General features: G+C 37.3%; 2 protein-coding genes across 2 annotated transcripts in view; one reads left to right on the forward strand and one right to left on the reverse strand.

Annotated features, from left to right (window-relative positions):
- LOC131682745 (DNA mismatch repair protein spellchecker 1) overlaps positions 1 to 25979 on the forward strand; it is a 67088-nt gene that overhangs the window by 12042 nt on the left and 29067 nt on the right. The window lies entirely within an intron of this gene.
- Positions 12130 to 25053, reverse strand: LOC131682748 (uncharacterized). The gene is made up of 6 exons (XM_058964465.1): positions 24716 to 25053; positions 24501 to 24649; positions 23049 to 24442; positions 22892 to 22988; positions 12488 to 12732; positions 12130 to 12398 (listed from the first exon to the last, which is right to left on the reverse strand). The coding sequence occupies exons 1-6, from the start codon at positions 24862 to 24864 to the stop codon at positions 12309 to 12311; spliced, it is 2124 nt and encodes a 707-aa protein (XP_058820448.1). The 5' UTR covers positions 24865 to 25053; the 3' UTR covers positions 12130 to 12308.

The raw sequence follows: 25979 nt of genomic DNA on the forward strand, positions 1-25979 counted from the left end.
CTTATCGCCACTTGGTCAAGTCTCCCCATAAAATCTTGGTCAAGTCGCCCCAACATTGGTTCTTACGTTCAATGTCGTGCAAATTTTAGTAATAATAATTCCAATGTTCCGATTAATGTAAAATCGTTTTGCTATTTCACAAAGAATAAGATGTGATATAAGTACTTTGAAAGTAATTATTAGTCGAGTAGATATGTCCATACAAAGTTTGATAAAAAATTACATCCTTTAACTTAAATTTATTAATTACGGAATATACGCTATAAGGATAGGATTTTTCATTCCAAACATTTAAAATTACCTTTTAAAATTACCAAGCATAAAAGTATTTTTGAAAAAATTTGTCGTCATTGCTAATAATAGAATTCTGCGCTTGGTCAAGTCTCCTCATGTTCCCCTACTCACTTAACTCAGCTAGGAAATTTCCGGAACGAGTAAACAATTGATTTCGAAATGGCAAAGTAAATTTTGGTTGCTGAATTTCAGCGAAATAGTTTCCGAGTTTTAGCAACCATTGAGAACTAAATAAAAATACATTAAGGCAAAAAATACTATAAACTGAGATTGTTTCTTCGATCCCGCTTTTCTCGTTGTTTCAACTATTCGTTATGTATTATTTTAAATTTTTAAGCATTCAAAGTTAAAAACGCTAAGGTTTTAAACTTTTAGAGATTTCAAAGTCTATAATTTTGAAAATATGATGCTTTAATATCAAATTTAATATTTAAAAATAAATATTTAATTTTTTTGTTTTGAATTTATGAATATTTTTCAATTTTGAATTTATTAAATTTCAAAATTCTTGGATTCTTAAACTTTTATATTTCCGATTTTTAAATTTTGAGAAGAAATTGAACTCTAAAATTTTTGAATTTTAAAGTTTTTAATGTTTAATCCTTTAAACCTTAATTCCCAAATTCTGATATAATTTTTATATCATAAAATCTTAACAAATCTTCAAATTTCAAAATTTATAAACTTTTAAATGTTTAACTTTTTGAATTCTCAAATATATTTATTTTGCAATTTTCAAATTTTTATTCATTTCAATATTTAAAATAAAAAAAATCAGAATTTCAAATTAAGCGTTTTGGCCTGTAATTTTTTAAATTTCCAATTAAACATACAAAAAAATTATATCTCAATTCCCTCTCGCAGGTTGATGGGATTGACGGTATTGTAAACATCATCAAGCCACAATATATTCAATAGAGTTATCTAAATATAAGGACCTTCGCTCTTTTTAGTTTTTATTTGCACCAAGTTCTACTACTAGAGGTTAATTAGTTCTCATGTTAATATTCCACCAAACATTATGACTACTGAGGATTTGATTTATATAAGAAGCCCGCTTCAAGATGTTGATTACAATACGCCTCGATAGTGGTGTGTCGGGGAGGCCGGGAGGGCTGATATGAGCCTTTTGTCTGTTCTATACCTTTCCTCTATTCACCAGCTCATAACCAACAATCAACCAGTAACAAATAGATAATTGAGAAAGGATGTGCTATGTGTGGTGATTGGCTATTCAAGTATTAGTAGTGTTTGAAGTACTAATGTATGTCTCATGTGATGATCATAACTTCAGCTGTATCTTGTACCTATCTAATCTATTACGTCTCTCATATATTGTCTTTTATTTCTTCTTTTCGAGTCCTATACTGCCATTCTACACCCGCCTTCAGCTGGGTCAACAAAGATGGTGATAGTGAACGTCTTAACACTCACACATTCTCAAACGCGGTCTCAGCGGGAACCTACAAAAATGCCATCGTGCACGCGATTACGAATCGGTCATGTCCGAAAGTCTATCCTTGATCCTAGAAGCCTAGGTCCATGCCTTCAGCTGGACCAATTGAGAAAATACGCCCATACCTATTAGACAACACGTCTCATGGCGACATGACCGGGAACCCTATTGATATAAACGATCCCACTCTCTGCCAGAATTCAAACCGCGCACTGAAAATTTAATATCAGACTCACGGTTCGCGCAACCATTCAAGAACACACGTTACAAAATCACGTCAGCGCACAAACGTTAAAGCCCCTCGCGATTTTCCAAGCAACCTACGAACTCGCAAACATGATTACACCCCGGTGATAAGGTGAAAATCTCAGCACTAATAAACTTACCAACACGATCTCAAGTGTCAACCTACAAACTCCCGCGCTCGCGCCATCATGAATCGGGATCGTCCGGAAGTATCTATCCTCGGTACAAACAATCTAGGTCCTTGTTAATTAATAAAAAAATAATAAAATTGAAAAATAACTACCATATCCACTAGACAAAACGTTCCATGGCGACATGACCGGAAACTCTAGTGATATGGGGTAACTCTCTCCCTGTCAGAATGTGATCCGTACACCGAAAACTAAAGATCAGAATGACGGTCCGCGAATATATCAATCGCCGCAAGGTTTCAAAATCGAATTTATACATGCAAAGTCACATACACGCGACAAACACGTCAACATACGAACGCTTAAGCCCTTCGCGATCATCTACGCACACCTATGCCCGCGATCGCGTAAAGTTGATAACACTCCGGCAATTGTGTGAACGTTTTAGTACTTACGAAGTTACAAACGCGATCTCAAACGCCAACCCGCAAATGCGCGATCATGAATCGGTCACGTCCGGAAATCTTTAACCTTCATTCTAGCAATTTAGGTCCATACATTCAGTTGGACCAATCAAAAAAAAAAAATAAAGCTCATATCCTCTAGACCACGCGTTCTACGACGACATGATTGGGAACTCTAATGATATGGAAGAACCCACTTCCTTCTGGAATCTGAACCGTACACAAAAAATTAAGTATCAGATTCACGGTCCGCGCGCGATTATTCTAGAACACACGCGAATATGCGAAAGGCACACGGTTATGAAATAGAATTTATGCACGCGAAGTTACACGTTAGCACACGCGACATACAAACGCACACGCGATCGAGCACATTAACGTACAAATGTTCGAGCCCTTCGCGATGATACACGCGATTCCGAGTCCCTACGCCCGCACATGCCTGAACCGTACAATGAATATCACATTCAGAATCACGGCCCGCTACAATTGGCCTATTGCAGTGTTTTATTGGGCGACATTGCCTGTCTCGTCTGCAAATTGTAGTATGTGATTCTGACGGGGAGCCCTTCCGAGAACCTAGCTCTACAGCTCCAGTAGGACAACTCTCGAAAAAAAAAAAAAAAAAAAAATTATATCTCAATTGTTTATTAGATTTTTAAATCTTCAATTTTTGGATTGCAAATTTTTAACTTTGAAAATTTTTGAATCCTCCGATTTTAATGTTTTTAAAAAAAATTTAAATCTTTCAATTTTTCATACCTTTTTTGAAATAATTTTATTTTTGAAGTTTTAAATCACTTTTTTTTAATTTAAATTTTTTTAGATTTCAAAGTATTTAATTTCTAAAATTTTAGACCATTAAATTTGAAATTTTGAAGCATTTCGATTATAGACGTTTTAGCCTTAGGGTCATTTGCCTCCTTTTTCAGGATAGAAAAATCTCTTTAGAAAACTCTTTAACTCTATGTGCGAGATTGATAATTGAACCCAAGTGAGCTGCGAACAAGGCAAACGATTTATCAACTATGCTATGCCCGCCCCTTTGAATTTGATTGACGCATCCTTAATTTTTTTTTGTTTTTCGTAATTTTATCAGTTCATGTTTTTTTTTAAATTTTCGATGCTTCTATTTTTTAATTTTAATTGTTTTTTATTTTTTATTTTGGAATTTATTAGGTTTTTATTTGTGATTTTTCAATCATTTAATTTTCAATTTTTATATTTTCAATTCATGATTTTTTCCTTTTTGAAAATTTCTGGAACAAGGTGCGCAAAACTAAATATGCGTCTTGTCGAATTCCCGCAGCTCCTTTAGTTCATTGAGAAAGTAGATATTCTCCCACATTCAGCGGCGAGTGTGGAAAGAGTTTTCAGCCAAATATTTAATAATTTAAAAATTAAAGTTATGCATGTGTAATGATAATAGATTGTTAAAAGCTCGAAAAGCCCTTAATGGTGGAAAAAAATAAAAAATGGGGCTTGTATTGCTTGCGGATTTTTGCGGATTTTTACATCAGCCAGGGATATAACATTTGCGGATTTCCCAAAATAAATAATGGCAACGCTGAGTGCTTTCCAGGCTTCGGCGCACGAAGCACCTCAATGGAGCTGAGACTGTCCGTAACGATGTAGTAATGGTTTGCGGGCAATGTGTTAATCCCAAGAGTATACTGAATGGCAACTAATTGTGTGACGTAAATTGGGTCATTAAATTAGAAAAAAAAGTCGTTTTTTTATTACTTACATCGATAAAGCTGATTTTCGTGATTGTAAAAATGTTTTTTTCCAACTCAGGAAACGTGAAAATAATATTAAAATTTAAAATAAAGAAATATGTTGACAGTCTGGATTTGACACTATAGGAAGGATTTGACATATCGAATTTCACGACAAATGATGCCCTGTCAGAAAAAAATAGGGCATGTTTTCTCGGTTTTCCAAGAGGGTTATTTTTATTTGACATAAACATCATCCATTGCATATAGTTTTTTTTCATTTTGGGTGTTGTCCTGATAGGCCAGATGTAAACAACCGCAGTTATCCTATGTATGGTTGCCAAGTTTACATAAGATTTATTTTAAAAAACAAAAAAATCGTTTTTACGTATTACAACGAAATTTATTTTGAAATAATGTTTTATTATGTATACTGGACCTAAAATTTATCGAATGGAACGGAAAACTATATATAGCTTAATGACCCAATTGAAGCAGGATCACTAAGTATGGGTCGAGTGCATGCAACCGCAATCAATGCGCAAACAGCGTTACTAAATTCTCTCTAGTTTGATGAAATGTTTGTTCGCAGCGGAGCGAAAGCCGAAGCATCCGTTCTCCATCACGGATAATATCGTTGTTTGGTACAATCTGATCAGGTCTCATGGTTGGGCTACCCACTGTGTTCTTGTTATTGTACGGAAAAAGTTGATCCTTTGTTGGTACTTCTGTTTCAGATACCTTATGTGACATTCCACTAACGAAAAGGTGTTTCGTTCGCGGTATTACGAGGGGTGACGGGGCGGCAGAAATTCTGTGTGGGGGGGGGGGAAGAGGAGGGGGGAAATCCGGACTAAACTTTGCGAAATCGAAAATCCAACTTTTGAATTTTCCATGCTCTCGTTAGTACTGTTTCGGTTTCGCGGGCCGCCAAAAGAGTGCTAATAAATGTTTCTCCTGTTAACGTACATCGTAGCCAGTGGCTACGTTTGTAATATCGCGTACGCTAGTAGTTCACATGTCGTTCCGGAAGGCTTTAAACGCTGCAGCCATTTCTGCGTATAATTCTTTGTCTCACCACGGATACTCGCTTCTTAGCTTGCATAGCGGTATCGAGAAACAAGTTGGACAAAAACGTGTACTCCTTGTATCGAGTCGATAGTTTTGGATATCGTAGTAGCGTAGCTCTTCTAATCAATGTTTCGCATGAGGTCATACGAAAAATTGATTGGGTACGATGGTCTTGAACCAGGTTATTATTATTATTATTATTATGTTTATTAAGGCTTTAACCACTGAGGGTCATTCGCCTTCTTGAACCAGGTCACTATCGTGGGAATCAGATATTACCTTCCACTTACAATTTAACCGTAGTGACGTCAAGTATTTAGATATGTCCAGTGCATTTGGGTGGTGGTCTAGGTATCCGTGTCGTTGTCCCTGTGTTCAAAATTGTCACAAAAATCTTGAATTGTCGAAGATCGATTCTCGTGGGACAGGCAAAACCCTCCTGTACCGTGCGAGCTAACGTCTCCAAGAAGCAGTCGTGATGGGGGGAGATGTTCTTTCTGTTCGTAGAATAGCAATCAGCAAGCTTTTCAGAGGATCGGTAATGTTGAATGCTGGTGCAAGTATGATCCGCATGGCGTTCCCTACATTTGCCGCGCCGCTGCTTGTTGCTGCAGTAGGTGGCCGTGCGACTTAACTGCTTGCAGTTGGAACACTTCTTGAGCCGCGATACAAACATACGCAGAGATAAACGAGCTGCTCCCACTTCAACGTAGTTCGGAAGTGCAGAACGAAAATCACGGAATCGAGTCTGCTGAGTCGGACATTGAGTGCAATTGCTTCTTAACTGATCGAAGGTTCGGGTTCTAAGTGGCCAACCCCGTCATCAGAACATCGACAGTCAAACCTACATCACTTACGAAACCGTCAATCTCCACATCGCGAGAACGTAGACGGGAAACCCCATCGCGTAGGAGCTATTGTTAGCGATATCGTCTGTTTCAAGTCAATAATGACTTCGCGCAGTTAACCTGACTGAATCTTTTTAATCTCGGTCGCAGCAGACTACCGTTTCATCAGCTCCCACGCGACAGAAATACTGTTCAGTGGTTTATTTCTGTGCCTACAGTATATCGCCCAAGGGCCAGTCGAACTATCCTGATACATCTTGACACATGTGGGGCGAGACATTGGGCAGACAAATACTTAACCAAGTCCTAGGCTAGTGAGTAGGTGGATTACTCTTCACCGTCCACTATGTGTTTCCTATATGACCGTGATGAAACTAGGTTGTTATCAATCGGTGAGACAACCATACAAAGGCGGTGTCAGAATTCTAATGTCGGAAATCCGACGTAGAATTGATGTCGAAATTCTGTTGTCGGAAATCCGATGTTGAAGTTCGTATGTCGGAATTCCAACGTCAAAACTCCGATGTCGGATTTCTAACGTCGAAAATCCAATGTCGGAATTCTAACGTCGAACATTCGATGTAGGAAATCCGACCTTGAAATTCCGACGGACCAAAATCCGACATCGGATTTCTGACAGCGGATATTCGACAGTGGAATTCAGACATCGGAATTCCGATGTCGGATTTCCGACATCCGAATTCCGATGTCAGAATACCAATGTCGGAGTTTCGATGTCAGAACTCCGACGTCGAAATTTCGAATTTGTCTTGGTAAGGTTTCCGTCGTCAAATTTCCAACATCGGAATTCTGACCTAAGATTTCCGATATCCGATATCCGTAATCGGATTTTCGACATCAGAATTCTGACGCCCAAATTCAGACGTTTGATTTCCAAGATCGGATCTTCGGCGGTGGATTTTAGACATGGTTGAGTAAAAGAACAACAGAAAACGTTCCGGAAACGACCTCGCTAATAGAGGATTTAAACAGAAAAATATGAACATACCTATTTGGTTTCTGCTGCTCAAAGTAAGCATCTATCTGTACTTTGCTTGTCTGTGACCTTGCGCGTACACAAAAAAAGGAAAAATTTGACCCCTAAATTTAAAAAATAAAACTTAGAAGAACCACGTAAACTCAGAGGATTTTTTGATGGGTTTGACGGAGACCGAGAGGGCTAGTAGGCTTTGTTTATTCACTGCTCAGATAAAAACCCAAAATTACTATATCTTAAATTAGATTCATGCTAACACTCACCAACACAATCAATTGCATATTCTCTCACAATCTCTTCTATTTCAAACGTCAAAAACACTCGTTGCCTTCGCGCTAATACAAACCTGGTCACAAACGCAAACATGCAATTGCAATCATCCACACATACTTACACCCGCGCTATCGCCAACATTAAAACACCTCGGTAATTAAATGAACGTTTTAGCACTTATAAATTTACAATCGCGGTCTCAAGCATTAACTCACCGCTCGCGCGATCATGAATCGATCACGTCTGGAAGTTTCTACCCTCGGTTCTAACAGCCTAGATTCATGCCTTCAGATGGACCAATCAAGAAGAAAGATACTCATATACACTATACAACTCGTTCCATGGCGACATGACCGAAAATTCTAGTGATATGGGGCCACACGGTTATATAATCGAATTTATCCACGCGAACTTACATACACGCTAGCAGACGCGACAAACACGGTGCTCGAGTCCTTCGCGATCATCCACGAACACCTACGCCCGCGATCTGGCAAACACTATAACTTATAAATTTACAAACGCGGTCTCAAGAGTGAACCTACAAACGCCCGTGTCCGCGCGATCATGAATCGATTACGTTCGGATGTTCCTACTCTCGATCTCAGCAGCCTAGGTCTACGCCTTCAGTTGGACCAGTAAATAATGATGTTCATATCCACTATACAACACGTTTCTAGGCGACACACAGTATCGCCTAGCTGGACAAAACCTTAAAATTCAATATGTTTGTAAACAGGTTTAGTAAAGTCATCTCAAAATATTTACAGAACTTCAAAGGTGAAATAGAATTCTGAAAAAACTATTCAAATCTATGTTATTCAAATGAATATATCTTTTTAGTTAAGATTCTGATTAGGTTTGAACTGATTTTATTTGAATCTTTATTCGCTGGACTTATACATGCCATTCGATTTAGTCTATACAAGCCTTTCTTCTCGCTTAAACATAAAGAACAAATAATGCATCGTGCATTAGATTAAAGTTATAATGTTCAAAGTGACTGTACTTTTTTTGAAACAGTTCGGAAAATTTTCTTGTAGTTCATGATACTTGAAAATTTGTGTACTTTTCGAAAATGCATGTCATGTTTTGCCGCTTTCTACCCGAGACATGAAAAAAGGTGATCTTTCATGATATGTCTGAAGGATACGCATGATACTGTTTGATTACCCAGTGTTCATAATGTGACTTTTAGCCGTAAGCTAAAAGGCGCACTAAATGTTTTTAAACCGGACTAACTTTTAAACCGGCCTAAAATATTTGGTAAGCTTTAACCAAACGATGCTGTCATTTATATGGCTGCGTTCTGATCGACGATACACGACAATGTTAAAAAAACAACAAATTCAAGTTAAAGAAAATGAGTAAATTAGACAAAATGGCGAATTATTTTTCATTCCGATATTTTCTTGCAGTAAAATAGCTTTTCTACGTCATATGTCTCGTTCCAAAGCGTGTGACAACAATTATGTCAACTTATAGCCGATATGTTTCTGAACTTAGAACTTTAACGTGTTGGACAGTTGAAAGTTGGTCGATGATGTACAGCATTTTGTAGTGACATAATATTCAATGCACAAAAGAATAGAAATTGGTACACATATGCATGTTTTCATTCAGTTTGAATACGCGCTCGTCAAGTTTAAGGCTGTTGAACCATCGGTTGTAACTGGTACCATGATAGTTATTTCAAGCTTTGATTAAAGAATTGGTTGAAATATTTCAATTTGAATTCAAAATGAACTGTGAATGTCATTCTAATTGAACATGATACCTGTTCACGTGGGGGAGAATAGTTATATTCGTTTCAAGCGAATTTTCACAAGTTTGGAATAAATATCAATTATAAATAAAGGTTAGATCGCACTCTGCGAATTAAAATTGTACACGTTTTCTTAGAGAGGCTTAAATTAAAAGTAAACAAAGCAAAGTCAAACAAAAAATTAAAATTTGGCAGAATGATCATTTCATTTTCATAAATAGGGCAGCTGACCCAATGGTTGTGATAGCAGCTATAGTTGTGAATCAACTTGTGATAGTGATGAAAATTGGTTGTTTTTGATCATTTAAATAACGTAAAGGCAAGAATATCAGTTTGTAAAATTTATATTTCTACAATTACTTAGAATACTCCAAGAATTAATGCAGTAATAGTATCAAATATCTGCATAAAATGCTTTTTCTTTGGGGACAACAATACGACGGTAGCGCGCTAACTATTTCGCTAGCAGGAGTAGTTTTTTTCTATGCGTATAACTAAGTGAAAACTAAACCGATCGTGCATATGTTTACTTATACTTTTTAATAAGAAGTTAAACTGTACTTTCAAATATCTAAACGGTATTGTTTTGACTAGTCTTTCGAATAAAAACGTGTATTACAACTATTGGGTCTGGGTAACCTACCATGTCGGTATAGTTGTAATGGTAGTAGATTTTTTTCTAACTGCAAAACTAAGGAAAAACAAAACACAACATGTATATTTTTACATATGCATATAAATCAGTTAAACTGCACTTTCCAGTATCAAAAAAAAAATAGTTTTGGCTATTTGTTCTCATAAAAACGTGTAGCACAACTATTGAATCAAATCAGCCTGCGATGTTGGTATAGTTGCGTTACCTATTCCATTAGTTGTGCTACCATTTCCGTTCATCCCAAACTGGTACGGATAGATGTTTTCTTTCCACTACTGCTCACATATTCTTATTCTGGCTCAATTTTTAATCGCCAGCTCTCTCACTCCAGCTACCACTGATATGAGAGATAAATTCACTTGACACTTGTGTTTCTTTCTATTTTCGACATAGGGTGATGAGCCCATTTGCACCATGTTTCTATTATCACCCTACCCATTTGAAGCCGTTGGTTAGAGCAGTGTCTGCCATCTTTGTTCAACGCATTGAATCAAATGGTAGCGCAACAATAGGGGCTCTCGATTCGTGTTTTCGTTGCGCTCAAGCACGAAAATTTTGCTGTTTTCAGCGCATTAGTGTTATTATATTGTTTCTTAACAACGAAGCAAAGCTGTTGATGTCAATTTTTACGCATTCCATTGATTGTAGGGTGAGAAATTAACGAATTTGTAAGGCACCTTGCTTAGTATGGTGAAAATAGGCACTTCACCCTACATAGATTGGGAATATACAACATATTTTTTCCATCCAATATATTGGGATTGTTTTACGAGTTTAACAACGTCAAAGTGACAACAAATTACGAAAATTACGTTCAATGGAAAAAATGAAAATAAGTACGCAGGTAGCCAGTTGTTAAATTGGTTAATCATAGTTGTCCTCGTTTATTATTTTTACTCTATATGACTTTTAACCAACAACAAAAAAGTTTCGCTCCCTTGCTACCCACAAACAATTTAAATTTCTTCGCAGTTAGTTAAGTTAGATAAAACGATATAAATAAAGAAAAAAAAATAAACAAAGATTACAGAAAAAACTATCAATAGGTTTACAATGAAATTCAAGAAAATAGAGTATAAATAAAAATATTCAAAATGATGATTATCCTCAGTGTTAGCATTAGAAAGTGAATTTTTATTATAACGTGATAGTCTTAAGAACTTTTGTAACATGTTATGTAAAAAAACCCCGGCGTAAAAAAGCTTTTGCAAATGCCGTGTCAAATAAACGTTTTATAAAAAAAAAGCACATTTAACAGGCCGACAAGGTTACTCGGGTACCCGCCAATTAAAAGGTTAAATAATATAGCGGTTTTAGCCGATTTGGACACTTTTGAGCGTTTTGAATTGAGAATCTCATCTTTCACTTTCTGTGAAAATGAATTCGACGAATTTGAATGATTCTTGAGAATTCGAAATCCCCCCGGTATTATGACACTAGTTATGAATTTCAGTGGAATACTGGCAAAATGAGTATCAACATTGTTGCAATTATTTTAGATATCTGTTATTCATCATTACGGGACCATAACACTTTGACCTCAGAACGGCCACTCACGGCCCCACGAAATGTTCCTTTCAGAGTCAAATCACCAAAATAGAGGATTTCAGGACCCTAAGATACAGTCTTCTGAGGCAATTCCATGAATTTTGATATCCATATTGCCAGTATCCTATTGAAATTCTAGAATTGAAAGCTCTATCATATAAATACAAATACAGAGCATATATAAGAAAATTTGAGTTAGTTTACTTATAAAATTGCTTAGGCGTTGGCATAGTTCATCCACTATTGGGTCATCTCCCCTACTTTTGAGGGATTAAAAACTTGTTTATAGATTTACGCAGGTTTAGCGTGAAACCTGGTCAAGTCTCCCCATGTTCCCCCATATGTAACGTATGCATCAGTAATGAAATGAACAACTGCGACTAGAGCAAAAAGGGCAAGGAATAATTTGAGATTTGTTTTTCCTTCCTATTCAAGTTAACTTACCTTTTAACAGGTTTGGTAGGTAGGATTCAACTACTGTCCAGTTTATGACCGCGACAAACCATATTTTTAAACAGCATTTGTTATTTTAGCGTACAATACTGTTTGTAGATCATTGGAGTAGTCGCATCGCAACACATGAATAACATACGGAAACGGTGAACACACCAAGCTACACAGGTTTAAAATTAGCTTAATTTTAGTTTAATAGCAACCATAGGATTAATCAAAAATATATACAATTTTATTGATCTCCAGTTGCTACACAAAAAACTTTTCTAATAGATATTTTAGAATTCTTTGTCTCTGGTATTTAGCATACTTTGTCTCTGATATCAATTAAATGGAAATTATAACTGTATTATGCTTATAGTGTCGTAAATCTAAAGCTTTGAACAAAATTATATAGTGAATTTTGACCATTGTCGTTGGAACCAGTTTTTTTGCTTCTTTTCGGTGCTTACTGGAAGTGATGTCGTCAGTTCCACCACCTATAAATAGCGAATATAGCGTTGAATAGGTTAATTTCTAGTTTACGTTGGGTGGTACTACCCGGGGGACTCTAGAAACGAATACTTACAGGTTCAAATACTCCCTCCTCACCTCCTTTTACTGCCACATCAGGATTACGGTATTGCTGCTCCGGTGGTGTCTGCCTGAAACTACTTGCTTCTTGTAATTGTTGTGGGAACGTCTCTTGCCCTAACTGCAACAAACTTTGCTGTACGTCTTGGAAGTGCTGAACATCTTCATACTGTTGATAATCAACATTGCTCACTATTGATTGCGTTTCATGTTCTCCAACGTTGTCTTGTATGTTTAGATCTTAAATTCAAGAAAAAATTATCTAGGGGGAGTCAATTTGGACAATGTTTACCTAGCTTAACCTTCTGCGGCCCAAAACCGGGCGGGTTGCGGGAAAATCGCTATAGGATATTCAAATCACAATTGTATGTTGTCACCACTATGAAACCCTCTTCACAACATTCCCATTAATCATTCAAATACATTGTTTGCATTTTAATTTTTAAACCACTATGTTGAATACAATCAACGTTGAAAGTTGAAAATTTTAGGAAAATAAAAAAATATATGTATGGCAATGTAATTTAGATAAAAACTCGTGAAATGCTCATGTCCGTAGCTTTCGTGAGCTGGTAATATATTTTTCGGCTTTTTCATTACAAAAACAATCTGCAATAGCAAAACTTGGGCAGAAGAGGGTTAATTTATAAAAGGACGACAAAAATGAGAAAATGAGACTGTGCCGGTGGTTGAGTGGTAAGCGTGACCGACACTCATTCTAGTTGGTCTGGGTTCAATCCCAGCCGAAGTCGTTGAGATTTTTCTGAGGTGAAACGTCTTACTTAGAGTAGTATAGCTGTTGGTCCCCGGTCCATGAGTTGTGATGAATCGATATCTAGTCCAGATAGTGGAGTCAGCTCTCTGGCGCCGGTCACGAAGAAATAGAAACCAACTTCTATACTCACTATCAAATACCCTCCTCTTGTGATACTTGTGGAGTGCGTAATAGTATATACGGCCTCTAGCAAAAGGAAGTTCCGGACTAACATTCATTCCCTTTCCTTCCGCGATCTAAACAGCAAAAAATACTTGTAACTTTACATCTTGCCAAATGCACATAAAAGGAGCGTCCCAATTCACATAAATTTACATTTAATTGCATGTAAAAATGTGAGTTGCTTGGCTTGTGTTTTACATCAAAAGAGTCGCAATATTTAATTTTACATATCATAACTTGTAAAATCATGTTATCAGACAGGAGAAATACGTCGCCACGTTGTTTACGTCAAATGTAATTTTCATTTTTTCTAAGAGTGTACGTTCGGGTCTGGTCGGCGCCGGTATTGATCAATAAACACTTTAAGATTACCAGGAGTTGCACATTGAAAGATGTTTCGCTACTCCCAAGCATAATTATCTACTGATTCCTTGTGCAACTTCAGCTAGTCCAGATCGATAACGGAGTAGCAGCCAGGGGAGGTCGCGCAAGCTCAAGCTCAAAGGACGACAAAAATGAGTAAATGCAGTTCCCCAAAATCCAATTGTGTAAATTTACATTTGCCTATCCTGATATATACGTTTTTTCCGTTTGATTTTAATTTTACATGACGTTGAATTTCGTAAATCAGGTAATTTTACTTCACATATCGTCGCTGTTGTGCTATCTTATTATCCCCTTAAATGAAAAATTTGCTCTAAAACTGAACGTATGGGTTAGGTATTTTTAACATAGAACGTGTATGCAAAGTTTGAAAGAAATCGGTTAAGTAGTTTTTAAACGGCAGGTAACACCGCAAATCACGTTTTTCCAGGGACGTTCTACAAAAAGCTTCGTCGCTGAGTCGTTTGTCGGTAATTTTGCATAGAAAAATTACAGGATGTTTTTGGAATGATACACTATAATGTACATAAGTTTTGATAAATTTGCTTCACGCGAAGTTCAACAAAAATTCGCATAAAAAGTGTTTTTTTTCCACGATGACACCTTTACCGCCCCCCCCTTAAAATATCTACACTTTTTTTTTTCAAAAATCAAAAACAAATTATTATTCTGTCTGAAAGTGAAGTTCATTTTTAACATTTTTTTCAAACTTTTCTGAAGATCCGAGTAGTAGATCGGAAGCTACATCCTTTCAAAGTGCATCTCCTATACCAAAAGTAGTACTAGGAATGTCCCTATACAAATGTTTTTTAGCGTTGTAGGATTTTAGTTGGCCTGCTTCCGTCTCGATCACCGCAAGCCGCTATAAGGGTTTCGAGGGAAACGTCGTGACTCCGTCAATTATTATTTTTTTTTATAAATTAAGTTTTATCAATGGAAAATGTACTATCAAAAAATTATACTTTTATGTACCTCTAAAAAGTCTAAACATATACCAATTTTCAACACGTAAAGGTATATAACATCCACTGTTGTACTATCTTATGACAAACGCCATTTTATTGTCTGAAAACAAGGATTAACGAGAAACGTAATGAGAATTTGTGAGTGTTTTGCTTCAAATCACTTTATCTAGTTGGCTCAAGTTATATTGAAATTTTAAATAATTTTAAATTTTAAATAGAAAAATATATTCATCGCGAGAAAAATGCAGATTTATTGTTAAACTGAAAATATTGCATGTTTGGTAACACTGTAACCAACAATTGTTATTTTTTCTAGATTCCTTGACCAACTTTCTCTTGAATTCAAATTAAACCGAAGATGTGAATAAAACATGATAATTGATGCTTTATTTGTATGGACAATTTTCCATGCACAATATGTTGGGGGAGTATCTCCCAGTCACACTCCTGTTAAAATCCAGAATATCTACCTAAGTCGTAATTTTTCTGACCGGGAATAGGTTGACGATTTTTGGAGTGATGGCATAAGTTTTTTATAAGAGGCAAAAATGTGTCAATCAAGTCGAAAAAGCCAATTTCACCCAAAAAAATCACGATATTGCCTCGAATCTCGACGTTTCCTTCAATTTAAAGACGTTTGGTATCAAAATTAGAATCGTCGTAGGGGGTCAATGCACAGTGGTCCCAAAGAGCAAAACAGGGGGTTTTTTAGATTGCGTCAAAACGGTTGACTTTAGCAATATGGTGTCTTTGAGAAAGTTTCTTGGAGTAGAACTCCCCTTCTTTCTGTCATATCAGATTAATGATTAATCCCCCTAAAAGTGAATTACGAAATTTATTTTCTTCAATAATTCAGATAGACAAATACTTCAGTAAAGTTGTAGAAAAACTCGTTACAAACATTTTACCCGAAGACTTCAACTCTCTATCTTTTAAGGTTTTTGAGATATGGGACATTATTTGCGAAAGGCCTCTTAAAAACAGTTTTTTCATCATAAGTTTTCTTCTAGATTTTTTCCATGATATAAATGTTCTAGAACATTGTTTGGACTATTAAACTGCATTACTTTGCCGAAGACGGAAACTTGTTATCGCTAGTATGTGTGGAGATATTCACATTTTTTGATTGAAAATAGCTCTTTTTCCAATGCCGATAACTTTTAAACGGGCAAAAACGGGCAAACCACTTTGTAAACAAATTAAAGTGCAAGAAACGCACAATAAATGCTGGAAAAATCAAATCTCCCCAAGGCGGCCCTCTATGGAAATACTAAAGCTTAAGTTTGGCCATACTAGAGCTATTCCGGCATTAAATACATCACCATATATTACTATTAGTTTTTTTTATTTCGATTATAGAGGTTTTCACCTTAAGGTCATTCGCCTCTTCGGGTTAGCAAAATCTCTTATGAAAAATTTCTAACCCTATGTGCGGGGTCGGGACTCGAACCCAGCTGCGCTGCGTACAAGACAATCGATTTACCAACTACGCTACATCCACCCCCTGCTGTTAGTTCTGAAATAAAGGCTTAAAGTCGTAATAATTAGCCTTTCTTACTTTTGTAAGCACGTCTTGAGTAAATACCCCAGCAACCAAAAGTTGATATAAAGGAACTACATAAGCTTCTCGTTTTAAGTAATTTTGCAACACGTTTTATGTTCTAATAGCGGGTTAAGCAGTTCTATTAAAGCTTGAACAGCTTGAAAGTTTGCTAAGAGCTTTTTGTGAATTTTAAAGTGTGCTTTTTAAGTATTATCCGAACTTCTGTTTGCTTAGGTCAATAGTTACAGTTGTTCAAAAATTCAATGCATGCGCCTGACACCGGAAACTGACAATTCCCTTGCGCCTACTTCATAACAATGGCGCAAGTGCAACCAAACGGCGAGTAATCAATTGTATTTGATGACGGAATGAGACAAATTTCAGCTCAAGTATTTCCATAGAGGGCCGCCTTGGGGAGATCTGATTTTTCCAGCATTTGTTGTGCTTTTCTTGCACTTTAATTTGTTTACAAAGTGGTTTGCCCGTTTAAAAGTTATCGGCATTGGAAAAAGAGCTATTTTCAATCAAAAAATGTGAATATCTCCACACATACTAGCGATAGCAAGTTTCCGTCTTCGGCAAAGTAATGCAGTTTAATAGTCCAAACAATGTTCTAGAACATTTATATCATGGAAAAAATCTAGAAGAAAACTTATGATGAAAAAACTGTTTTTAAGGGGCCTTTCGCAAATAATGTCCCATATCTCAAAAACCTTAAAAGATAGAGAGTTGAAGTCTTCGGGTAAAATGTTTGTAACGAGTGTTTCTACAACTTTGCTGAAGTAAGTATTTGTCTATCTGAATTATTGAAGAAAATAAATTTTTCGTAATTCACTTTTAGGGGGATTAATCATCAATCCGATAAGACAAAAAGAAGGGGAGTTCTACTCCAAGAAACTTTCTCAAAGACACTATATTGCTAAAGTCAACCGTTTTGACGCAATATAAGAAACCCCCTTTTTTACTCTTTGGGACCACTGTGCAATGTGGTCAAAGCGACTTTAGTTAGGCATTATTGATCTAGAGCAAATCCAAGTCATGTTGCACCCATTTTAACAAGTTTTGCATCATTTTGGTATTATTCACTTTTCGTTGTTTCTAGAAATATGTTTTCATTCAAAGAATCAAAGATATAAAAATATTTTTCTTGCACAACCATGTGTAATGATTAATTTGGAGTAACTCCATTAAGGGTGCTATTTATCTATATATTTGTTTTGGCATTTTCTTAATACGATAAACTTAGGTTTATTCTTGAAAACTTCGTTTTGAAAAAGTGCATTTATTCGCTGCAATTTTCTTTTTCTATGCCCAAATTAACATCAACACAAATTAATGTGTTAAGGAAAGTGTCCGAAACTTTAAAGAATAAACCGAAGTAAGCCGTGCTAGAAGAATTTTAACCTGTCACATAACGCCTATTTGTGTCCCTCTAGCTACGAAAAGGCAGGTAATCTTCTATGCCAGCGCGAAGTCTTATCCGTACAATCTAGCTTTGAATAACGTATTCAGCGTCGGTCCTGTAGTGCAAAGTGAGTTGTACACCAGCATTAGAGTGGCCCAAAGTTGTATGAAAAAAATGCAAAGTGAGGAATTTCAAACCTTGCACCTGAATATGATAGTTTGGGTGGCTAATAAGCTTCCCTGAAAATTTCATCTCATTTGGTACACTGGAAGTGGTTGCGCAAATGGCTCAAAGTTTGTATGGGAAAAATTGACCAAATGTATGGAGAAACGCACCAGTTTCACCTTTTCAGATCTAGGTGGCGCTGTATTCGATCAATGTTTTTCGTGAGAAAAATTAAGAATCTTCGTGTAACAACAAATCGACTCATGAAGATTGCAAGTCAATCCAACAAAAAACTGACAAAGTTATAAGCGCGCAAAGTTGAGGGTGTCATGTGCTGTAGTTGGGGTGGCTCTGTCGAAAATGAAAAAAGCGGCTTATGGTGAACGCACGATTGGCAAGAGGTGGATAACTACATGAATTTCAACTTTTAATAACACGAAATGCTGACCATTTGGAAGGGTAATATCTTCGGCAAACAGAATGTCAAGGGCTATCCGATGAAGAACAGGCTAATGCAGAATTATCCCACCAGGTGGCGCTAGGGAGTAGGTAAATGACCTATAGTAAACTTATATATTGGGTCATATCTCATGATCGGAAATACTTCGACAAAGCAAATCATAAGATCCAGGGCTATTCGACGGAGCATATTTTAATTTAGAATTCTTCCACTGGGTGGCACTAGAGTGCCTGAGAATTTCCTATTTATTTGATATTGAGTCATATCTTGTGAATGGAAACACCTGTCGGAATAAAGTCTTCGGCAAAGTAGATTATATAATCAAGGACTTGCCAACGGAGAACAGTTTTATTCGAAATTCTTCCCCTGTGGCGCTAACTCATATTAAAATGTCCTATTCTGTTTTCATTAGGTTTGCTAAGTGATCTTAAACACTTGACGACAGTCTTCCGTAAAACAAATTATAACTGCAAGAATTTTTACTGGTGAACATAATCCTCGTTCTAAGTGAATCATTCCTTTTTTAAGAATTTTCAGATTAGGACATCCTTATCGGAGCCGATTGCTGCCTGTTAATGATTTACGTTTATAAATAAATAACACTTCAGTAGGGTGATAGTAGCAACAGGGCGAATTGGCATTCCTCTCGTGTTCGCTCATTTCTAATTGTTCTTTTCTTATGCGCTCCTGTCGCTCAAAATAAAATTATTTGACACCAAGCTCAAGCTAAATCAAAAAATTCTTTTTAGTCGTTTCGTTGTTTCTGCGGATCTACCCCTTCCAGAATCTTACTCTGTTGTATTATTTTACTATTTCGTTTATGATCGGAAGACTTCGCGCCATCAAGTGTTTAAGATCACGTAGCATATTCTAATGAAAACAGAATAGGACATTTTGATATGAGTTAGCGCCACAGGGGAAGAATTTCGAATAAAACTGTTCTCCATTGGCAAGCCCTTGATAATATAGTCAATTTTGCCGAAGACTTTATTCCGACAAGTGTTTCCACTCACGAGATATGACCCAATATCAAATGAATAGGAAATTCTCAGGCACTCTAGCGCCACCCAGTGGAAGAATTCTAAATTAAAATATGCTCCGTCGAAGTGCCCTGGATCTTGTGATTCTTCTTCTTCTTCCAATTCTGTTTATTTTCCGTCGGCCTTTTTCCGCTACGAGGCCAAATACCGACGCCAGAGAGGTGACACACTCCCACTATCTGGATTGGATATCGACCCATCGACTCATGGACCGGGGAACAACGGCTTTACTTCCCTTCCGAAGGAAGGCGTGACCTCAGATTTTTCTCACCTCTGAAAAATCTCAACGACCTCGACTGGGATTGAACCCAGACCAACTGGGGTGGGTGGCGGTCACGCTTACCACCCAACCATCGGCGCCGTCGGATCTTATGATTTACTTTGCCGAAATGTCCACCCCACTAAGTATTTCCGATCATGAGATATAACCCAATATATAAGTTAACTATAGGTCATTTGCCTACTCCCTAGCGCCACCTGGTGGGATAATTCTGCATTGGCCTGTTCTTCATCGGAAAACCCTTGACATTCTGATCTAGTTTGCCGAAGATATTACCCTTCCAAATGGTCAGCATTTCGTGTTATTAAAAGTTGAAATTCATGTAGTTATCCACCTCTTGCCAATCGTGCGTTCACCATAAGCCGCTTTTTTTCATTTTCGACGGAGCCACCCCAACTACAGCACATGACACCCTCAACTTTGCGCGCTTATAACTTTGTCAGTTGCGATGTGACCATTGTTGGATTGACTTGCAATCTTCATGAGTCGATTTGTTGTTACACGAAGATTCTTAATTTTTCTCACGAAAAACATTGATCGAATACAGCGCCTCCTAGATCTGAAAAGGTGAAACTGGTGCGTTTCTCCATACATTTGGTCAATTTTTCTCATACAAACCTTGAGCCATTTGCGGAACCACTTCCAGTGTACCAAATGAGCTGAAATTTTCAAGGAAGCTTATTAGCCACCCAAACTATCATATCAGGTGCAAGGTTTTGATTTCGAGATTTAATGTATTTTGGGCCAGGCTGCTCTTCTTTAGTAATCACAAAGTAGCATTCATGACAGTCCTAAAAATGTCCGTTCAGATTCTGATAGCACCTGAACATAAATACTATCAGTGAATTTTCAGGCGAGAACTAATTTTTCAACTGCTGCGGGTACTGTAATTGGACACCGTCACTTATGGTACAACACTAGCCCCACACCAAAGAACCCGAAGTCTGACACAGATGACCGAGAAAGAGAAGGTTGACTTCATGGACGAACAGCTTCGTAGTACCGATTCGGTACTGAAGATGAAGTTTCGAGAAACTGCCTGCGATGTGACCATTCAATTGTTCTAACCTGGAACAAAAATCCACTCACTGAACTTGAGTTGATTGGCCGAAATCGCATTGAACCAAGATAAAACCGATGAATTCAGATGGAACTACAACAATACCAACAACAATCCCGCCTATATCGTTTCGCATCTCGAGAGGCTGAGAAGAAACAAACACTGATGGCATGGTCCTGAATTCCTTCCCTGCACGGTCTATCAGATTCTGTCGCCCATAGGGTTTTCAGATAGATTTGCCAAAAATGACAGCAGTCCTCACCGCATTCACCCGCTGCCACATACTGCAAATTGTGCAAAGTAGCTACGTGGTCAAGTTCCGACAACGTACAACGAATGTATTTTGATGAATGATGAATCTTACGCTACTCTCCGACTATGAATGGATTTTACAAGGAAGAGTTGCCCCAGAAGAAAATTTTGCCACTTGTTCAACCTCATAGGCGAATGACCATAATATAGTTCAATCTCACAAAGAACCCGTAAAGTTCTGATACGACTTAGGGAACGTACACTAATTACGTAAGGCTTTTTTAGAACTTTTCAACCTCCCCCTCCCCCCTACATAAGATCTTATCATGATTTGTGTAATTAAAAAATCATATTGTTAATTCATTAAATTAGACGATAGCGAAAACGATACTTATAGAACTATTAAAAGAAAATTCTGGACAAAATTTAACTTTAATCATCTGCAGTAATTTTATTTGCATCCTAATCTCGCCCAGTAGAAATTTCAGATTAATTTTTGTAGATATTCAGCAACTTTGATTTGGTCAACATAATTTACTTCGCTATATTCCACTTTCTTTGTGTCTATTTCCTTGTAATGTAGAACTCAAAAGAATTTATAACCTCTTCTGGTGTGAAATTATTCCAACTATACGGGTATCAACACTATTTAACTTGTAAGACAGATTGTGACTCCAGTTCTTGATCAGAACAATGTACCACCAAGAGTCAAACAATTGCTGTAACTGCTCCAAAACCATCGACAATTAAGCCACTCCTCACGTTGGCAACAATCAACAAAATTCCATAACTAATTTAACTATCGTATTATGTCGCTGCAAAACACTTCAATTCAAGGTCCGCCTTTCCTTGACCATGATGTACAATATGTGATTATATTGCTTGATATACAAAATGTGCATGGCACAAATAAGAAATAGTTTCTTTTCTTATGAAAAGAATTTTCATTTTTCATGCATGTTTTACGATATTACGTAAGAAGGGAGGAACCCTCCCTCCCCCTCAGACAAGAATTTGTAAGATATTGTGAAACGACCCCTCCCCCCATATGCCCTTACGTAATTAGTGTATGGCCCCTTAAATGCTACTATAACGGGGATTTCTTAGAACGCCATAACTAGAATCATGTCGATTTTGCTGACAAAAGGTTCAATCGTCAAAATTGTTCGTTTCGTTTTCTGACATTTTTCTACTGCTAATTGATGAAATGTGGCAAAGCAATCGAAACAATTGATTTTGGAAATTTGCGAGGTTTTCAACGTGTTACTAAATCATAAGAATAAGATGTAGTCTACAAAGTTGTAGAAGAAGCCTTTTCCAGTAATTCTTGTAAGCATATCCATAGGTGAACTCTCTTCTTTTAAAAGTTAGTTTTGGCGCCCTTTACGCTGTGAAATGTGGAACTAAAATTGTGTAGTCAAGAGATGACTCATGTACTAAAATGATAATGTGCTGTTAGGCCCCATCAACAACTTACTAAGACATCACTTCATTAAACATTTAATAACTCCTAAGAAAGTAGGATTGATTTGCAGTATTTGACAAAGTTGTAGCCAATAACAGTAGTGTAGTGATAAACTGATGCATACAGTGCTACCTAGCGGTGAAAATGCAATTTTGTGCGCTTTCTACAGGTAAATTGTCGAAAAATTCCACCCAAACTTCGAACGCGCCGGTCCGGTAGCTAAGCTTGTAGGATTTTATTCAACTTTGGAGCATAGACTCCTGCTGGGACTAGGTATCGATTCAGAGCCGATCAAGTTCTTTTTTTGGGTCTACTGGTGGCGTTACAGTAAATAAAATGTAGTGACCAAGTTCTAAATGGAACAGACTTTACACTAATGCATTGTCCACCTATCCCAAGGTTTCCTCACCCATTAAGTTTTCTCAACTGGTTACCATACATACCTTGCAGGGTATTCGCTTCTACATATGGGGCATGGTTGGGTTCTAAAGCTTCGGTTTCCTGAACCATGGCATCTAACTCGGTTGCTTGTCTATGTACCTATAAATTGATTTTATTCAGTTAGGAGCAACAATCGAAGAATGGTTAGATTTTGGTAACCTGTATTTGCTGAACCTCTAAGGGGCGCTCTGGTGTAGGAAATTCGGCCAATTTTGCAGAATAGTACGGATTGGATCTGAATGTGGTCGTTGGTAGTGGTGCCAGAGGAGCATCGTAATACAGATTCATTTCACCTGTTTTTTTGTACGACGGTTCCGTTGTTGAAATATACAGTGAGTTTGTTTCATGAGGAATGAACAAATTTGAATGCGGGCTACGGACGTTTTGCTTAGTTTGTTCGAAGAGATTTTCTGTATTTTGAGTGGATGCAACTACGGCTAAAGCTGGTTCAGTATTTACCGGATAGCTACCTATGCCAGGTTCAGATTGAATTATCTCATCCGTAATGTAGTCATCATCGTTTACAGACGGTTGATCGCCGCGATTTTCCATAGGAGTCGTTTCGTTGGTCACTATGTCGTAAGATAATTTCTCGTGTTCCGTGTTACTGGTCATTCCCATGAAATGAGTCTCCTCGTTTGTGGTTTCAGTGTGTTGTTTGAGGTTTTTCTCTAATTCATTTCGCACCTTCTCATATATATCACTATAATTGTAAGACGGGACTTTATGCGGTAACATAGACATAACGTTGCTGGCGGTGACTGATTCGGTTGTGGTGGCGATTAAATTTGAAGTGTCAAGAAAAGTTAAAGTTGAGTTTGATTCTGAGTTCCGTTGTGGGTTGGAAATCCTCTTCCTAACTAGTGCGATTGCATTGTTTACCTTCGAAGATGTTGTAGTTGTATTCTCTACAAATTGCAAATCGTAGATCGGTTGCTGATCATACGTGCTCCCGTAGTAGTTATCTCCATGCGATTCAGTTATTTCAGGTGTGGTTGATATCGGTCTGCTTTCAAATTGTGCAGACGAGCGAATGTCCAAATCTCGACCTGCTTTTTCTACTTTGTCGTTGTTGAATTTTACCGGAGGAAGGGATTGGATGTACGGTACATATTGATTATGTGAATTTTGATCCTCCATTTCAATAACTTCATGATGTTGTTGATCTTCAATGAAAGATGATTGATAGTGAGGCTCGTGCAGATCCACTGGAATAGTTAATTGATATTGATGTTGTTGTTCGTTGTGATCGAATTGCTTTGTGTCCAAAAAGAACATGTTTTCATGTTGTCCATTGTCATGTGCACTGTTCTGTACAAGACTTTGTTGTGATGCAAGATCATCTTGCAAATGAGCTTTATCAAGCTCACTAGCCGCTTGCTGAATAAAAAAATCCGGTTGCATGACGACCTGTTGTGTAACTTTTCCCTGTTCTAGATTTTCAATTAACTGGCGAGACATTTGTTCAGTCTGCTGGTGAACGTGTTCCAGTTGATTGCCAAAGTATTCGTTCCAGGTATAACCGTTCGGCAGTTGATAAAACTGATATGTCACTACAAAAATCAATCCACTGTTATTGAAATACTTTTAAATGTAATTCTGAAACACGACCTGGTCTTAGTAAAGTCTCCATGAACGAGTTGTGCTGATGGACCATCTGGTTATAATTTTGTCGAAACATTTCAGCAAATGCATTCACTTCATTCCGATGCTGGATGGACCAGGGAACTGCATCATTTCGAATCGGAGCCACTTGTACCCTGGCACCCATATATGAAACAAAGGTCAACAGATGACAAATAGTTTGAACTATAGTGCATACCTACCCCATAACGGGAATAGCTGACGGTCCAGAAGCAATATCTTGAAAATTCTGGAATTCATATCTTTGTTCTTGTAATTTTCCAGGTCGCCCAAGTGCGGATCCGCATAAAAGCAGTACCATTAACACGGTTTCTCTTTGTATGGTTGACATTTTCGATAAATTGTCAACTAAGCACACGCCTACAATGAACGAAATATGTGAAACGATCTTCTGTACGTTCTAGATTGGAATGACTAAATCATAAGGTTTTTCCACTAGCCTGAGCAAACAGATTCAGGTCACAGGTTATCTGCTTTATATGCCTTCGTCATTGATTGAGGTACTCCTTTGCATTGAAGCACATTCATAACAAATAGTTCAGGGAATTCCATTTATTTCCCTTCTATGTTTTGACGATAGACATGTCTAACTATGTGTTACACTATGTGCGGTCTAATATTTGTCGAGCTCGCGTTTTTGCATCACGCTTTTAGTTGTGCTATAATTAGGAAACGCTTTTTTGTATTCCAATACCACACAACATATTTAAAAATAGGTAAAATTGACTGGCTCACTGTTGAATGGAAACAACTTAAATTAATGCTTATTCAGAGGTGACACGTCGGTACGTTCAACCTGTTCATTGAACAGGTAAGCCAAATCAGTCGAACCGAAACCCATTCAGAGTTTAAATTAACTGCAGTTAGTACACAAAATATTTTAAATGATGAAAAAACCTCTACCTTTATGGTTTCACCTGTGCAACTTCAAACATGCACACATCTCGTACTCTCAACCACAAGCTTTCGATTGAATAGCAGCACGAGTGTCATGGGAGACGGCTTTTTCTATTATCTTTTGCACCGGTTCAAATGAAATATTGAACCAGCGTGCGTTGAATTGATGTCCATATGCTCGTCAGTTCTCTGTGTGCGAATTGAGAGCACCTTATAATTTTTGCACACATTTTGCAGCTGTGTCGTACGTTAACAGCTATCGGTCGAACGCTTGTTTTCTTGAATAGTCTAACTCAGAGTTGCACAAAATCATAACTATCACTTTTTCTTCAAAATGTACGCAAAGCTTCAGTCACAAATCAAAATGATCGTCATTTTCAGATGAGAGAACTTGAGCAACCAAAACTGAACATAGTGAGTACCAACAACAGTGACGAGGGAGAGCGAGAAAAAAAATTACGGGTCGCAGATAGTCGAGTCAAGTGACATCACACAATGATAATTTCTCTTTCCTTTTTGTCTACCACGCGAATTCAACAAGCGTAGTTT

This window comes from Topomyia yanbarensis, chromosome 2 (assembly GCF_030247195.1).
Source record: "Topomyia yanbarensis strain Yona2022 chromosome 2, ASM3024719v1, whole genome shotgun sequence".
Classification (NCBI taxonomy): Eukaryota; Metazoa; Arthropoda; class Insecta; order Diptera; family Culicidae; genus Topomyia; species Topomyia yanbarensis.

Bases quoted from the DNA above. Each gene is read 5' to 3' on its own strand.
- LOC131682748 (XM_058964465.1), bottom strand. From the start codon at position 24,864: ATGTCAACCATACAAAGAGAAACCGTGTTAATGGTACTGCTTTTATGC. The intron at 24,650-24,715 runs GTAGGTATGCAC...TATGGGTGCCAG, and splicing joins TCAGCTATTCCCGTTATGGG to GGTACAAGTGGCTCCGATTC. The intron at 22,989-23,048 runs GTTACCAAAATC...ATCAATTTATAG, and splicing joins TAGAGGTTCAGCAAATACAG to GTACATAGACAAGCAACCGA.